The sequence below is a fragment of the Lepidochelys kempii genome, chromosome 6, assembly GCF_965140285.1.
Source record: "Lepidochelys kempii isolate rLepKem1 chromosome 6, rLepKem1.hap1, whole genome shotgun sequence".
In the NCBI taxonomy this organism is placed as follows: domain Eukaryota; kingdom Metazoa; phylum Chordata; order Testudines; family Cheloniidae; genus Lepidochelys; species Lepidochelys kempii.
In genome coordinates, this window is record NC_136385.1 from 27,558,759 (window position 1) to 27,576,842 (window position 18,084).

General features: G+C 44.2%; 1 protein-coding gene across 1 annotated transcript in view; it reads right to left on the reverse strand.

The window, feature by feature from the left end:
- The window catches only part of TH (tyrosine hydroxylase), a 32,167-nt gene that overhangs the window by 4,279 nt on the left and 9,804 nt on the right, over positions 1-18,084 (reverse strand). Inside the window, exons 3-12 of the mRNA XM_073347255.2 lie at positions 14,125-14,299; positions 12,565-12,653; positions 11,413-11,480; positions 8,123-8,173; positions 6,729-6,874; positions 5,184-5,319; positions 4,981-5,050; positions 3,439-3,495; positions 2,102-2,197; positions 1,784-1,917 (exon numbers count right to left, since the gene is read on the reverse strand). Of these exons, the coding sequence (XP_073203356.1) occupies positions 1,784-1,917; positions 2,102-2,197; positions 3,439-3,495; positions 4,981-5,050; positions 5,184-5,319; positions 6,729-6,874; positions 8,123-8,173; positions 11,413-11,480; positions 12,565-12,653; positions 14,125-14,299 (1,022 nt within the window). The remainder of the gene's footprint in view (positions 1-1,783; positions 1,918-2,101; positions 2,198-3,438; positions 3,496-4,980; positions 5,051-5,183; positions 5,320-6,728; positions 6,875-8,122; positions 8,174-11,412; positions 11,481-12,564; positions 12,654-14,124; positions 14,300-18,084) is intronic.

An 18,084-nucleotide genomic window follows, 5' to 3' on the forward strand; every position in this document is an offset into this window, starting at 1 on the left:
AGAGATAAAAAGAAGCTCTGACAGGGCACTGAAGGAGTTAACATTACTGACAATGGTGGTCTTATTGGAACTGCAGTGGTCTGCTGCAAATTGGGATAGGGAGAATCCTGGGGGAAAATATTAATAATTAGAAATGTGGGCCCTTTGAGGATCCATATCTCAGAACTTCTTGGAGATCTTGCTTCTCTTGGTGCATAGAAACACAACATCCCCTCGGTAGGTAGCTTCATGGATAACTAAATAGCTGCCAGATTGTAAAATCTTTTTGTTCAGCATCTACCATAATGGGGTCCTACTCCATAACTGGTGTGGTGTTGTGGAGTGCATTTCAGGGGCTGAGCTTCCCAGACAGTATGGACAGGGCACTGTGAAGCTCTTGTTATGCAAGGCTAGTTGGAACCTGCAGAGAATAAAGCAGATCTCTTGCAGACCTGACGCTTAGGCTCCTAAAAACCTTTGTGGACCTGAGCCTGAGTGATCCCTGAGCATCACAAGTGAGGCTCCTAGATGCTAGGGTAATAATAATACTAGTGAAGTAACCTCATGTTCAACTCTTGTGTAATACCTCAATGGCCTTTCAGTAGGATCAGGCCTTAAGGTATCTTCCACCAGTGAGAGACATTCTAAGCAATCCTCTATCCACACATGTGGGTTTCTCAAAACTGCAGATGGATAATTCGTTATCTGGCAGTAAGAAAAGAAACCTCATTTCTTAAAGAAGGCAGCTGAGAGCGCTTAAATCTTGGTTACTGAGTCCTGAAGGCCTGGAAGTGATGCTAGAATATTTTAACATATTCAGGGGTTCCCTAAAGATTCTGGCTTAAAAATGGCAGGTTCTTAGCACATTATTTAAAATGAAGCATTCCACCTTCAAGATGTCCTGGGCCTTTACATTGTGTAATATTAAAAAAAAACACCTTTTCTTTGCTAATGGCTAAAGGAAATATACATTTCCCCCGACACTAAATAGAAAAATGATTGTGCCCAGGAGAACACACTTACATTCAGTTTTTTGCATGGTCCAATAGACTATTCAGAGCGGCCCCCTACAGAGGAAGGAATACAGTCCTGCAGCACCTTCTAAACTGCAGCCAGATTCTCCTGCCCATCATGGGTGCTCACTACTCACACAGTTGTATGTTAGAGCTACCGGCCAACAGTGTGGTAGGAATAGGGCACATAAGCCTGAAGATCCCGGGGAAAACTGGGCCACAGACGTTGGGATCCCCAACCAGCCATGAGTCTGGTCTCTGCCATACGCTGCAATAACAGCATGGCTGGCAGATGTGCCATATCACCACTTAGTGTGGAGCTGGTCACTCTGTGACCCTTCTGATAGGAGTCAGGTAGTAGAGATAGAAGTATGCATTCCTTTAGCTCATTCAGTCCGCCCTCCATCTCACTGCAATTGACAGGTCTAATGCCTGTGAACGATTAAGGGTTGGACAGGTGGGCGCTGTGGCCTAGTGCTTTGAGCAGAGGTCTGGGAGTGAGAATTCCTGGGGTTTGGTCTTAGCCCTGCTGCGTGAGCTTTGCAGAATTGCTTTAACCTCATTGTGCCTTAGTTTCCCTACCTAAAACTGAGGCTAATATACTTACCTGCCTGTAGGGCCTTGTGAGGCCTAATTAATTATGGTTTCTAACGTGCTTTGAGGTCATAAATGGGGACTTTCAGCTAAAGTACCAAGTATTGTTATGAATGATGCAAGGAGGAAATCAGGCCATGATATAATTAACTGTGTGTACTTAGTTGCCCTGGTAGCATTTCCATTCTGGAGCCTACCTGAGTTTGTCTTTGGCATCACTGAAGCTTTCGGATACAAAATACACTGGCTGGTAGTTCTGATCCTGATAAGGCTGCACAGCAGCAGCATCTGGGTCAAAGTTCCGGACCTCCGGCTCCTCCGACAAGGAGTGCTGAGGAAAGCACGAACAAAAGCCAATACTTAAAGGAGGGGAAGGAAGTTTGTGTACATGAGAGAGAGAGAGAGAGAAATGCGGAAAGTAGATTAGCTAAAGAAACTGGAGGTATGCAGAGGGAAAAGGGGCCCTTTTCTGCAACGTGTCTGAGAAGAGAAGGACAAGGTAGGTTGAGACTTACTATTAGCTCCCCATAGGAGGATAGGAGCCCAGCTCCATAAGCTTTGATTATTCCATTCTGTTTGCAGAGCCCAAACTCCACTGTAAACCAATAGAGCTGCGAAGGCAAGAGAAAAACAAGCAAGGAGTCACTCCTCCTCCCCCTCCTCTTTATTTTCCTTTCACCGCCCCGCAGACAGTTCAGATCAGAGAACAGCCTTCCTGGGGCTGTTAGATGGGTTTGGAAGGAACCAGAGAGGTCACCGGCCACAAACCCCAATCAGATAACTCATACGCTTTGGAACACCTTGCATCTCTCTAGCCTGTCTGCCTACACTGTGCCCATCACTGTCATGTCTGACTTGTGTTGACTAATTGAGACCTTCTCAAGAATAAATCACGCCTTCATAGCTGGTCATGAGCTGCCTGTTCCCTCCCCCCCCTTTGGAAGATCCGAGGGGCATGGTGCCACCCTGTTTGGTTTCACTGCTGGAGGGAGTGAGACAGACAGCGAGTTAATGGTCTTATTGGGGTCCCCAATAGTATGGGGCACCAAGCAGTTGCTTGTGTTACAGGTGTTTAAGGCCAGCTAGTTCCGATGTGGTTCACGCATCTCTCTGGATAATGTACAAAATAATCTGGTTATATCACTGAGCATTCAGCATCAACAAAATACCTTTGTGAATGGGCCTTGAAGCTGAACTTGGTTAGGCAGACTCAAAGGAAAGGGATATAACGTAACCCAGCTCCGGAGATTTCTTTCGATGCTATACAGTAAATCCCACATCTTTGACAGCATGATGCCAGTTGATACAGAACCGTGAGTGCCATTGTCCATGAAACTTAATGTGTGGCCGGGTGAGCTCTGCTCAACCTTGGCCTTTTGTAATTGACCTCTATCACTGCGGGTGAGGTAGACTGTGTTCACAGCATTCACTTCAACAGACGCTGCAGAGCCCCATGACTAGGCCCTGCATGTTTCATGGGTGGTAGGTGACGCTCTGGAGAAGGCCACCTAAGAGGGGAACCAGAACTCTGTGTTCTCCACTCACATGCTCCAGTGGTGTCATGCAGCATGCCGTGTGGGAAACAAGCCAACAGAGGCTCCCCGGTGACACATCTGCCCTTTGGACTGAGCGAACATGAGGGGAGAGACAATGAAGACATCTGGAGACAGGACATTAGTGACTGATCTTAAGGCCTCTACCGAACTTATATGGAACTCAGGAGAAACTGTCCCATTTCCTAACTAAACCACATCCTCCTGAATCATCCCAGCCACTAATACCCAAGGAGGAGAAGGAGCTCACCAGTTCTGCTAAGGGAACAGGGTTCCCTTCAGAGTAAAGGAAAACTTACCGTTGCAAGTTTTTCAATCTCTTCCTCAGTGGCTCCCAATGATGCCAGGCCAATATCCTAGGAAGAGAAGGAAGAGGGTTAAAGAGTAGACATGGTTTGCACCCAGAGCCATTTCAAACCAGTCAGTTTCACTAATGGCTTTGGCTTCTGGCCTACTCAGATGCCACTCATTTGATGGACTTCTCACACCACCCGCTAGTCAGCAGCTCAGAAACCAGCAGCAGGGTGGCACTACACTAATTCTGAGCTCGGCCTGTAGCAGCTGCTTCGGTATCATTTCCTCTAGCACCTCACGCTACAGAGGCTGAGAGTGCAGGGGGAAGAAGCATGATCTCGTGGTTAAATCACCGGGCTGGGATTCAGGAGATCTGGTTCTATTTCTTGGTTTGCCACAGACTCCTTGGGCAAGTCACTTAATCTTTTGGTCCTCTGTCCCCCATCTGCAAAAGAGGGATAATACTTCCTTTCTCTCTGTCTTGTCCATTTAGTTTGTAAGCAGAAATGATACCACACCTCACATTCCGGGCCCTTGATGGCCTGTCTCCACCTCCCTATCCTCTCTCATTCAGTATCAAGATGTCAACTTCCGCCTCCAATCAGCGAATGTCAGGCTGTGTCAGCCATGTGTTACATTTTCAAACAAGGACCTTCATGCTTTCTTCCAAGCTGACCCTCCTGCTTGGGAAGAGCTCCCCATAAACATCTGTAAAGCTGCCTCATTATTTTCCTTGAAATCTCTCTTTAGAACTTTCCTTTTCCACGATGCTGACCAAAAACGTGAAAACAGTTTGGCTACTGGTGCCCTGAGAACACAATCTATCATGCTGACCAATACTGTCTCATTGTTTCCTTGTACTCCCTCAGCTGTCTACAGCCCTCTGTCATATTTAGACTGTAACCTCTTTGGGGCAGAGCCCTTCTTTTGCTCTGTGTTGGCATAGCAACTAGCACAACAGGGTCCTGGTCCATGACTAGGGCTCCTAGTCAATAGTGATAAAAATATTACTACTACTAATGATTTAGGTGGCCAGTTACCCATCAGAAATGAACAAAGAGTAAAAAGCACAGCCTGAAGTAGAGAGGGTACAAACAACCTGTGGACTGAAATACAGTCACACCATGTCTTTGAGGAACAGTTACCAAGAATGAATATGTTCATAAAATGCAAAGTTTGATTTGTGGATAATTGGGGTGGGGAGGCCTAAATCCATTGGATAAATTGTTTGCTGTGGTCGATATTCTGTCCAACTCTAGTCCGTGATTCTATAGCATGCCCTACAATAACTCCTGCTAGGGCAATGCTAGGAGTAAGCTCCCACACAGCTACTATTCCCATGCCATTCCCAACCATACTGCTGGGAAAAATTGGAAGTGAACTGGCTCCCCTATAGCCAACATAACTACACAGATCCCTGAGTAACCCTGGTGGGAGAAATTGGGATTGGAATAGATTTGAGTTCTCACACCATTCCCTAGAATGGCTTCTGAGCATCAGGACCCATTGCTGGGCTTTCAGTGCAAGGAACCACCTGCCCTAATTACCTGGGAGAACTGTGCGAACGTCCTGTCGGCCAGCATCGGTACGTGCCCCAGAAGTTCGTGACAACAGTCCCTTCCATTGGAAAGAAAAGAGGAAGGATGGATTAGTCACTGCTAGAGGGCTGAATCCCATTTCCTGGCTATACACTGTGTCAGGAGCAGTGTGAGGATAGGGAAGATTCTGCATTGTACCCAGCAATACTCACGGCTCTGGGGAATGCATGGGTGAGGATGCATGGCGGATGTACTGCGTACACTGGAATACCCTGAAGGCCAAGCTGGATAGAAAGTCACGTGCAGACAGCAGGCCAGCCACAGGTCGGAGCTGGAACCCAGTTCTCTCTGAAATAATCCAAGCCACCACTTATCTATAGGGCCCTACCAAATTCACGACCATGAAAAACGTGTCACAGACCGTAAAATCTGGTCTCCCCCTGTGAAATCTGGTCTTTCGTGTGCTTTTACTCTATACTATACAGATTTCATGGGGGGAGCCCAGCGTTTCTCAAAGTGGGGGTTCTGCCCAAAAGGGAGTTGCAGGGGGGTCACAAGGTTATTGGAGGGGGGTTGCGGTATTGCCACCCTTACTTCTGTGCTGCCTTCAGAGCTGCGTGTCTGGAGCGGCGACTGTTGGCTGGGCGCCCAGCTCTGCAGGCAGCAGCGCAGAAGTAAGGGTGGCAATACCATACCAGGCTCTCCTTACCTCTACTCTGCTGCCTTCAGAGCTGGGATCCCGGCCAGCAGCCGCCACTCTCCAGCTGCCCAGCTCGGAAGACGATGCCACCGCCTGCAGCATTGCAGAAGTAATGGTAGCAGTACTGTAACCCCCTCCCCTACAATATCTTTGTGACCCCCTCCCTGCCCCCCCCACACCCCCACACACCTACACACAACTCCTTTTTGGGTCAGGACCCCTACAATTACAATGCCATGAAATTTCAGATTTAAATGGCTGAAATCATGAAATTTACTATTTTTAAAATCCTATGACCGTGAAATTGACCAAAATGGACCCTGAATGTGGTAGGGCCCTACTTATATAGTGAAAGTCCTTTGAGCCGAGTCTCAGGGTGGGGTGTTCATTAGTCATGATAGTATTATCAGCACTTACAGAAAAAGCGATGGTACTGTAAGTGAATGTCTTCAGTTTTACCTTGGCAGACCTAGCATATGTACTTGCAATAGGCAGCAAATTCCCTGCAAGCCAAGAGGACATGGTGACTGGGCAAATGCTGGAATTCACCACTGGGTACAATGGAGTCCATATACGAAGAGTTCAGTGCTTGGGCTCTCAGTCCCAGCCCACACTTGCCCCTACATTCCTTGAGTTGATTTTCACTCCTGTGCTGGGAACACACATTTCCACTCTAGACCTCCCCACAAATCCTTCTTTGCACTTCTGACCTAGAAGCCCATGCCTCAATGCACTGACTCCTGCCACCATCCTGAATTCTCAGACTGGGGCCCAGAATGCTCGCTGGCTCCCTCCCTCCAGAGGAGTACACATTCTTGCATGAACCCCTTCCCCCCCACTCCTGGAGCACACTAGACCTCTCCCTCATTTGTACTACCCTACAATCCAGTTCAGGCTGTTGGCCCCCATAGCAAGCACTTCTTTATCCTAACCTCCAGTTCCCTCCTCCAGACTCACACTCTGCCTTGCAACGCACCCCAGCCATTCCATGGATTTACATGCTGATACCCACGACACTGTGATCCCACTCCTGGCCCTGGAATGCGCCCACACCCACCTTTCAGGAAGCGTGAGACATCCTCCAGTTGAGGAATGTTGTTCTCGCTGTAGCCACAGAATCTCTCTAGCAGGTGAAAGGCTTCCAGGTGCTCTTTGCAGGCATGAGTCGGGTACAGACTCTTCAGTGTGGTGTAAACCTCCCTCCTTCAGAGTGACAGATGGGAGAGAGGGTGTGAATTCAGGATCTAGCCCTACCGGCCTTTGTTGCTCCTCTCATCAGGACAGACAAGACCCAGGACACATTCTGCTGGAGTTCCTCTCCCTGTTTTTGTTTGTGTTTTTGTTTTTAACCCTTGAGTTTGTATCTGTTTACACACACATGCTCGAGCACATGTGCACACGTACACTCTCCACCCAAATGCTTCTTGCTGACTGTGTGAGTGGAGAATTCAGAGGGCACCTTCACAGGGACAATTCCTGTATCTGAAGATAACTAACTCAAGGCCAAGGGTGCATCAAGAGAGTTCATTCTATCTGGGAACAAAAATCCAGTCCCAGGGGCTTTATCTGTTTAAAAAAGTCACACTAATGATAGACAGTTAAGAGAGACAGCAGAGGGACAATCCAGAAAATACACATCAGCAGCTCCCCCTATCAGTCATCTTCTCATTAGTGGTCCTTCCCACCATGGGTAAGTCTACATGGCAAACAGAAACCTGCAGTAGTGAGTCTCAGAGCCCAGGTCTACAGACTCAGGCTCATGGGGCTCACGCTGGGGCTCTAAAAGCAGCAGTGTAGACGTCGTGGCTCTGGCTTTGAAGCCCGACCCTGTCCCTAGGCTTGGAGGCTCACTGCTGTAGGTTTTAAAACAATTTAGACATACCCTAAGTGGAGCCTCTGGAAAGAATAAGAAGTGGACCTGTAATGGACTTTATGTACAGCCCTTAGAGAGGAGGAGCCGCAGAAATTGATTTATTTCAGAGTAACAGCCGTGTTAGTCTGTATTCACAAAAAGAAAAGGAGTACTTGTGGCACCTTAGAGACTAACAGGGTCAGGTTTTCTCACACGCTGCACCACTTTCTCTGAGTTACGAACATTAGCAACATCTGATGTTCTTGTTCTTTAGGGATGGGCCTCCTGGACCCTCCCACTTAGAATTCCCTTAGCTCCCAAGGAGTCCCTTGCAGACAGTCAGAGCTCTTTACAGAGAGGCAATTAGGCAACATCCACACCTTCATGATATATTTTTTAAGACACTCCACCACAACCATTCTGTTCTCAACTTCCAGTACTGGCCCCAGTATAAACGCACTACTGTTTTCTGATTTCTCTATTTGCCCAAGGCACACTCCCCCACAGCTGGTCAATGGGACAAAATCTTTTATTTCTTTCATGGTTCCTAATTCAGCCGGATGGAGTCAGAAAGGATTTTACATTAAATCAACACTCACCAGGTAGCTATCTCATCTGCCCTGTACTCCACTCTAGGGATTGGCTCCCCGCTGCAAGGCAAACATGGGGTTAGGGGCGATGGGAGATGGGGAAACACAGTAACAACATGCTATACACTCTGGGGCCCCAACCTTAAGAAAGCTTCCCCTCCCTTTGAGAAAAGAGCGCTAAGTTTACGATGCACAATATCTCCACACAGTATAATATGGATTAGACAACTTTAAACCTAACACATGTCTAGCATATGGGGCATAGGGTTAGCACAAGTCTAGTAGGAAACATATGGGTCATAAGTAGAGTTGGGCCAAACTTTTTGATCAAAACTTCTTTTCAGCCAAAAATGCAGATTCAGTGACACCAAAACTTTTAGTGAATTTCTGTCAAGCTTGTTCCGTTGTTTTGATCAAAATGAAAGCTAAAAAAATTCTAGAAAAATGGAAACTTTGTTTCAAAGGTGCCTTTCATTTTATTTATAATTTTTTAAAAATATATTATAAATGCTCAAAATCAAAACAAAATGTTTTATGGTGGGCCAAACAAAACAACATTTTACAAGTATTTTGATTTACTGAACCTGTCAAAAAAACTTCATTTTTGTGCCCCCCAGAAATTATTTTTTTCTTCAATTTTTCAGACTTGCCAGCGAAAACTGGAAACGCTATTAGTTGCTCAGCTCTGGTCATAAGGCTAATTAGAGCCACAGCTAGTATATGAATGTAGGGCTAGCATGGGTCGACCTGGGGCTTAGAACTGAACATAGGGCTAGGGGGGCTTTAAACTAGCAGCCACTGCGGGAGCTGCTAAAGAGTGAAAGCCTGCACGTATGCTCCAAACATATGAGCCTCAACGTAGCTTGAAGGTAAAGAATCAAGGCAGCAAGGGCCGTAAGGAGAAGCAATTCTTCTATTGCCTTTACACCAATGCTAGAAAGCTGGGAAATAAACAGGAGGAATTAGGCTCATTTGGTAGGAAAAAACTGACGACTGGTATGACTGAAACCTGGTGGGAGGAGTCACGTGACCAGAATGTTAAAATCACTGGACAGCCTATATTTCCTTGACAGGGTAAAATGTCTACACTTGGCGCTCGGGGTGCGATTCCCAGCTTGCGCACACAGATTCACACTGGCTTGATGAGAGCTAGAGTGTAACTAGCATTGTAGCTGTGGGAGCATGGGCAATGGCAGCATGGCTAAGTGGTGCTGAGAACATGCCCACAGGGCTCAGGCCGGTTTGGTCTTGGCACAGCTAGGCAGTGCCACTGCCCATGCTACCACAGCCATGTTGCTGTTTGGACTCGTGCTAACGCTCATCAAGCTAGTGTGAGTCTGTGTATGCGCACTGGGAATCGCAGCCCTTGCTCATAGGGTAGGCTTCGCATGAAGGGGAGGGAGCGACACGCAGCATTAAAGATACTATTGGCTACTTCAGTTACTGACAATTCAGAAGGACGGGAACAGGAATGATTATGGATCAATGTTCTAAGTGATAAATCACAAGAATTGTATAAATAGACACAGACACACACACACACACACTTGGTGCTTTAAGATGGACAATTCCCCAAAGCTGACAATTATGAGTAAAACTGAGTGGGAGGGGAGGAAAATTTTAAATATCAAAATGTGACTGCCCACAATACCACAAGAAGTCTTTTTTTGTTAAAAAAACATCCTGGAGAAAAGGAAAAAGAAAAGTAGCAATATATATAGAATAGAATAGAATTACTACTTTTCTTTTATATATATATATATACACACACACACACACACACACACACACACACACCACACACACAGACAATGGGGAAGTTGATAGCAATGAATACAAATGGACAGTTAGAAAATGCAGATGATTGATAAGGGAAGCTCAAGGTATCAATGGAAAATGTGTGGCCAGTAGAGGTAAAGATTTCCTTCTTATTGCCCTTAAATATACTAAAACAAACAAAATCCTAACATTGGGATAGACCTGGTGATAGATAAGGATGATAAAATTGTCAATTATGATGTAGAAAAGGCAGAAGTATTCCATAAATAATTTTGCTCTGTATTTGGAAAGAAGCAAGATGATGCATTCATGCCTTATAGTGATAATGAAATAATTTCTATTCCATCAGTAACTAGGGAGGGTGTTAAACAGCAATTATTAAAGTTAAATGGTTAACCGATGGTTAAAAGGTAATTGTAAATGGGGAATCATCATCTTGTTAGGGGAAGTGTGGCCCCCAAGGGATCTGTTCTTTGCCCCATGGTATTCAATATTGTTGTCAATGATTTGGAAGAAAATACAAAATTATTGCTGATAAAATTTGTAGATGACACAAAAATTGGAGGAGTGATAAAAAATAATGATGTGGTCAAGTCGGTTATAAAGACCAGTCTGGATTGCTTGGTAAGATGAGCTCCAAGTGCAATGCTGTAACTAAGTGGGTGGGCTGAGGTGGGGTGGGGAATGCATTCCTTGGATGCATAAACAGAGGAATATTAAGTAGGGACAGGGAAGGTACATTTGTATCCAGCATTAGTGAAACCATTGCTAGACTACTGTGTCTAATCCTGGTATCCATGCTTCAGAAAGAATGTTGAAAAATTGGAAAAGGTTTAGAAAAGAACTACAAGAGTGATTTGAAGTCTGGAAAACATACCTTATAATGACCTAATTAAGAAGCTCAATCTATTTAGCTTATCCAAGAGAAAGTTTAGAGGTGACCTGTTTGCAGTTTATAAGTACCTTTATGGGGACGGGAGTTCTGATAGTAGGTGGTTCTTTAATCTAGCAGAAAAAGATATAAAAAGATCCAGTGGTTGAAAGCTAAAGCTAGACAAATTCCATCTAGAAATAAAACACACATTTTTAACAGTGAGAGTAATTAACCATTGGATCAATTTACCTAGGGATGTGGTGGTTTCTCTATTACTTTAAGTCTTTAAATCAAGACTGGATATCTTTCTAAAAGAGATGCTCTAGCTTGGACTAAAGTTATGGGCTTGATGCAGAAATTACTGCATGAAGTTCTATGGCCTGTGTTATGCAGCAAGTCTGTTCTGGCCTCAACATCTATGAATTAATGAACATGCAGATTTTTAAACATGGGAGGAAGCTGAAATGAGTGCAGAAAGCAGAGGAACTGAGAAAAGAAATTGGAAAGGGAGAATGGAAGGGCAAAATAATGGACAGAGAAGATAAGTTGACAGAAGACAGATTTATGGAAGTAGCTTAATGAGTTCCCAGCAGGTGGCACTGTGCGATGAAATTGCTCCTACACATACGTTTGGAAAGTGTCTTACTGCTTATAGTGGAAGGCAATTTCTGCTATCATTTTCCTTCGCTGCCGGTATGCTTGGTCAGAGAATCCCTGTGGCAAAAGGGAACAGAGAAGAAGCATTTAAGTTAGTTAACATTTCATACAGGAAAGTTCTCTCATTTCCCACACTACCACACACACACTTAATATAGGCCCTACGGTGTGGGAGATATACACACCCGCACATTAACAGTTAGCAACTGCCCCTCATTACAACAGAGGCCCCTCCTTTCATACCCATAGGGAACTCCATTCCCCATCTCAAAGTGAGAGCTCTGTATTCTCCTTCTAGGGAGAATTGGGCCCTGCCCCAATCCAGTGTATGTCCTGTCTGTTCATTTTCTGAGAAGCCAGGTCCTTCAAGCCAAACACAAAGTATCTTTACTCCGTCTCTGGGAAATGGATTCTGAAACAGAACCAGTTAAAATTTAGGCTGGATAGCCATGACAATTTCCTCAGAAGTGAGATCTTTTGGACTGGGGAATAATCTCCTTAGGAATGTAGTAGAAGCCCCATCTCTTGATCAAACTAGACTAGACAAAGCACTGAGGAATACAGTATCCTGCAGGAACTAAACCTGTACTGGCTACAGGGAGATAGACAAGGTGGGATTACAGGTAGTGCTAGGCCAGAAATGGTTTTCCCATCCTAGGAAAATGTTTGACACTTTGAAAATCTTTTTCCTTTCCCAATTTGGATGAAAAGTCAGAATCTCAAAAATATTCATGTGCTGACTATCCCACAAAAGTTTTGGTTCAAGTCTATCAAAACAGTCCCTTTTTGATTTTTATCTTTTTGTATTTTAAGCCCCGCTATAATTAGCTTAAATTTCAAAATGAAAAGTCCTTTTGAACAAACAAACAAGCACCCCTGCCCCAAATTTCTTATCTTCAAAATGGGACATTTCAACAATTTTGAAACTTTTTTCAAACATTTTTTTTAAAATTAAAGATGACTCCAAATGGACCTTTTCCTGAAAACAGTTTTTTGGTTTTGCAGAATCAACATTTTCTGATGGAAAAATATTTTGTCAAAAAATTCCCAACTAGTTCTAATCACAGGTGCTTTCCATTTCTCTGCTTCTGTTGGAAGACACATGGCTGGAAATTGAGGATGTCTGAATGCACCAACTCACTGGGTGATCCAAATCCAAGTCTGGGTCAAACTTGGTGACCAAGTGGTGACACTTGTCCAGTTCAGAGATTTTTCTTGGAAACCAGTAAACTGTAAAGAGAAATAAGACCATAGAAGTGAACGTTAAGCTAAGTATATCTCATGCCAAGTGGAGGAGATAGTCATAGCACACACATGACCTGATGTGGCACATGCATAAACACATGATCACGTCAATTCCAAATGATTTAATTGCTCATGACACCGCTGTGCTTCAATGACTATGCTCCATGACTGCCCATGAGCCCGTCGTATGGTACACCTATCTCACAGCCAGATATAATAAACTGACCTCCATCACATGAGCAAACATGACTTCCCTTTCAACCTCCCAGCACAATGACAGTTTCTGACACAAGGAAACTACTTGGAAAAAAACTGGCTTTCACTCTTAGCAGCTTCACCCTCCCAAGGGTAAAATAATACATGGTCACTGTAAGACACCTAGGATCCTGCATTACCCCCACACACCTCTCACTGCTTCTGTTGATGAAGCTCAGGTACATCAAGGATTAGGTGATAAGGGAACAAATCCATTTTACCAGCCTTCCCAGGCTTGAATGTACATAGGGAACAATCATCCAATGACTTGGACCAGGCTATTCACCTGCATTGCTAGGTCAGAGAGAGATCATGCATCACTGATCAGCTAACACTGAAGAGACGGAATTACAAGGAATGCAGGGAGATAATAATGGCCCCAGATTAGCAGAGTGATACCCAGGACCCAAGGCATATGATCTTCTGACGCCAGGTATAGTAAGGAAAGCCCCCATGACTGATCACTTTTCCATCATCCCATCTTCTGCTCTCCTTTCTCTTTGTGTCTGTTGGGCACACTTAGCCAGAGTTGTTCCCTATCTAGTCCAAATATAAAGGCTGAGCCAATATCCTGTTTAAATCACTTACCAATTCTTGGAGTGCTGGCATCTCACCAGGAAAAAAATTAAAGCTCTTAGTGACTTTTCCTGATGAACCTCCAGGGCTAACTTACCCTTACCACCCACCTAATGGCTGCTCCTGGAATGAAAGCTGAGAGAAAGAGAGAAATCCTCTGATCTTAGTGCTGTATCAAAGTAGAATTCTTGCTCAACTAGAAAGGATTCATTTTACTAGCCCTTAGAGACAATCAATTGGTCACTAGTGTCTCTCTAGTGTAGAAAGAGCACCCTCCAAACACATGTGGGGTTACTGACACATGGATAGAAAGGTCAGAAATGTAAAACAGACATCTGGCTAGAATATGCAGGGTGGAAGCTGTACAGTGCTAGGTGTTGGGTATTACATTTCTAATCCTGATGCTCTTCAGACCTGGAAGAAGGAATCAGACACCTCTTGAAAGGGGTGAAGGTGAGAGAGAAAAGATGGGATCTGAGGAGCTTGCTGGGAGGAGTATTCTGGTCTAGTCTAGTCTATTCAGACCCCTGGCATGTGAGTGCTGAAATCCCTGGGCCATGGTTGCTAAATTTCAATCTTCATGTTTGACTTGGGGGAAAAAATAAAACAGCTGCAAGTTCCTTACATTTGTCTTCCTTAGTGCTCCTCACATCTTCTGACACCCTTTTGATGGAGCTCATGAGAGTGCTGACATCAGAGCTATGGACTTCACACCGTACAAAATATTCCAGCTCAGTGGTCCCGGCCCGAGGCTTCCTGCTGGGCCTTGTCTCCAAGTGGTGAATTTTAGCTTCGAATGTCTTTAGAGGGTGGAAGAGGGGAAAGATATAATGTAAAAATACAGGTGCTGATAACATTGCATTGCAAACATTCCAGCGGGTGAAATTAAAGTGGAGAAGAAAGTCCAGAAACACAAGCTCTTTTCAGGATGCCTGTGGGGTAGGAGCATGGGTATTTCTGATCCTGAGCTGGGAACTCCTGAAACTAGAACAGGACACTTTCCTGTTAATTCCATCCCTTTTGTATACTGTAATGTGAGTAGGTTGAAATTCTATGACTGAAACATTTTCCCATTACAAAATGCCATTACATCATAATGGACATTTTCTGCAAGATTAAACCGCATTTTGTAATGTCAAAAATTTTGCGCAATAAAATGTGAACCATGGTGACGTATTTTTCAATTCTCCAAATTGGGAGAATCAAAATGAGAAAAATTATTTTGAAACAAAATGTCTCATTTTGAAATGGTGATTTGAAACAAAAATTTTGCTTCAATTTAAAATGTCAAAAATTAGCCTTTCCTATTTGAAATTTTTAGAATTTTTTTAATGAACTTTTTCAGTATTTTGGCTTTCACTCTGATTCGGGTAAAAAGTAATTTCTAAATGGCGGCATTTCCTGTAGATGGAATATTGCCCTCCTCAGACTGTTCTAATTGTTTCCAAAGTGGCGAGGCACCAAAGTCAGTCAAGAAGCACAAGTTCTCGGCTCAGAGTGCGCAAACAAATGGCTGCAATTTGTTGTAGTTGCAGAACCTTATTACTTATGTTGAACAGCTGCAGTACACATAAGGAAGTGACATTCCACCAGTACACTTCCTATCTCTCAAATGCCTATAATGGGCATGGAAGTCAGCCAGTGTTACTCAAAAGGAAGCAAAACGCGAAGTGAGGATATAGCTTTCATTTACCAGGCAGTGTCTGTCCTGTGCACTGGCCAAGGTGCTGAAATAAAGACAGTGAAGACACTGACAATGCTATACATCATTTATGAGTTGTCTTTTCTCTCTGAAAGAGCTACAGGGTCAAACGCACTGAGTGGCTCTCTTTCCAAAACACAGTCAGTTTTTCATATGTTACACCCAACTCCTCTGAATTCCTTAAGGATCTTATACCACAGCTACGAAATCTCAGTCAAGGAAATTCCTTCACAGACTCTTGTCAAAAAAGCTACCGGGATCTCTCAAGAGTAATATGAAGAACCACCACCTCTGTCCTTTCTCACCACCCACACGAGCCAGCAGGTCTGCATGCTACTTCCACTGTCTTCCCATCCCCTCTGAGCCTGGAAGCAATATTCTCACTCTAATCTCCAGCATGTTAACAGGTTGTGATACTGGTTGGCCATTGGGCTGGCTCACAGAGCATTGTGATTGGTTTAGCTTCCCTTCCAATACCTTGACTCCTGATACATGGAAGATCTAATAATTAACTTCCTTCAGCTCCATTTGGAGTTAATTACTAGATACTTATGAAATCATAAATAATGGGAAAGATTCCTCCTTTGGCTCCTGTTATCTTTGTTACCCAACAAAGGGAAGGCAGCAGCATCAAAGGAGATCAGCCAGTGGTCATGCTGCCATTGGAACATCTTGCTTCTTGAGAAGAATTGGAGCTTGGCCTCATGCCCTACCCTCCAATCTCAGTGACAGAGCTAGGTGTGCTGCTGGGTGCTTTGGGTACTGGAGAATCCCAAAGCACCCGCTACGAGATCCCCAACAACAGGTACGAACTGGCATAACTCCATTGAAGCTAAATGGACCTAAGATGAGTTACACTAGGTGCAGATCTGTCCCATCATTCTAATTCTTTTATTAAACATGAAAGAGAGAGCCCCAAAAGTCAGATATCTTAACAGAGTTTAACTAGCTTATAAATTAGTCTGTTTCTCACTAGCAGCACTCAAGTGGCTCATTTTCTCTGCTGTCTCCAGACTAACTGAATGCAGGTGCAAGCTAGAGTTTTAACTCAAGCTATCACATCTTTTGCTTATTCCCCAGGCATTTGGATATAGGAAAACAGACTTCATTTTAGTGCATGTGCTGAAATGATTAATTTAGATGGAATAAAGGAGCCCAAAGAGTTAAAAGTGTTAACATGACCCTGGAACGCTCCAACATTAAACAGTTTTAAACAGTTTGGTATACAGAGACCTCACCATGACGAACACTTTATTAATTTTAAAAAAACATTTTATTAAAGATATAGAAAAGAAAGAGAGGCAAAGTATCAGAAATGTAAAGTATTAAGTAAGGCTTTTATTGTAACATCCATTGTTCCCTTTCCCTTTAGAAGTAGTGAGTCTTTGGAAGGAAAAAACAACACTTCATTGACAGTCATTTAGATGCTATTATTGGTGGCAATGTCTGTCCTTCTGAGGAAAAGAGCAGAAGTTAGTTGTTATTGCTTTGGTTGTCAAAGTCTGATCCTGCTTCCTTTCAGACAAAACAAAATGAACACAAATAAAAGGGGGGGGAAAAACAGCAAAGATAGAAAATGCAGTTTCTGTCTCTGGTGTTTAATCTTACTTGTGTCCTTACCGAGGGGGAAAAAACAAGCACCGCACATGGTCTTATTAGCCACTTCAAGACCTGGGAAACTTGTACCAACATCTGGCTGTCTGGGGCATTGCTTTTAGCTGCCTTTCTGATCTCAAAAAGAACAGGAGGACTTGTGGCACCTTAGAGACTAACAAATGTATTAGAGCATAAGCTTTCATGGGCTACAGCCCACTTCATTGGATGCATAGAATGGAACATACAGTAAGTGTTCTCCTACTGGTTTTTGAATGTTATGATTCCTGATGTCAGATTTGTGTCCATTTATTCTTTTGCATAGAGACTGTCCGGTTTGGCCAATGTACATGACAGAAGGGCATTGCTGGCACATGATGGCATATATCACATTGGTAGATGTGCAGGTGAATGAGAGCCCCTGATGGCGTGGCTAATGTGATTAGGTCCTATGATGGTGCCACTTGAATAAATATGTGGACAGAGTTGGCATCGGGCTTACAACAATGGGGCAAAAAAGACAAGTTTGACCAACTAAACCAGACTCTGATTAGACAGAAGGAAAAAGGAGAGATAGATAGATATGCCTATGTCCCACTCCATGGCAAAAGCTGGAAGCAGATGGGTTGGCTCTGGGGAGGCTGGTGCCATGAGCAAGAGGATTTCACTTCTAGGTCACAGGATTGAGGCAGGCCTCAGGTTGGTAACAACTGAGAGTTAATCTGATTGCTGTTGAATGACCTATGTGAAATGAGTTTGGTGGCCTCAGTCCTGCGGACAGATGTTGATGTCATCAAGCTCACTCCTACAACTGGCATCTCAGTGGGGAATGACTACTGAAATGATATCAGTCTGAGAGGTGGTCCCTCCAGTTAGGGCGAAGGTCCTTTGGGGGTAGAGGGATGCGATGGGAAGCTTGCTCTGCAGCTGCCCATGCTGTACCTCTGAGCATTGCTTGGTCTCCAGGGATATCCATTTGGCATCTTTCACCAGCACTTAATTCACTCAGAGATAAAGAGCGGAGAAGGGGGATTGGCCCTTTGCATCCACAGGAAGGTTCTGACAGCTTCCTGGATGTTTTCCCTGGTGCAGGGAAATCTGGCCCTTGCAAACCCACTTCTCTGGATGATGACCCAGCCCTTTCTGAATCTCTGAGCTCTTCAGTAGAGGAAGAGCTGTGATTTTTAGTTAATCAGAGGCAGAATGAGGAGAAGGAACGGAGGCAATGTCACCGATAAATTCAATTTAGGACCATGTTTTTGAATGTACCTACCCACCTCTCTATTACAT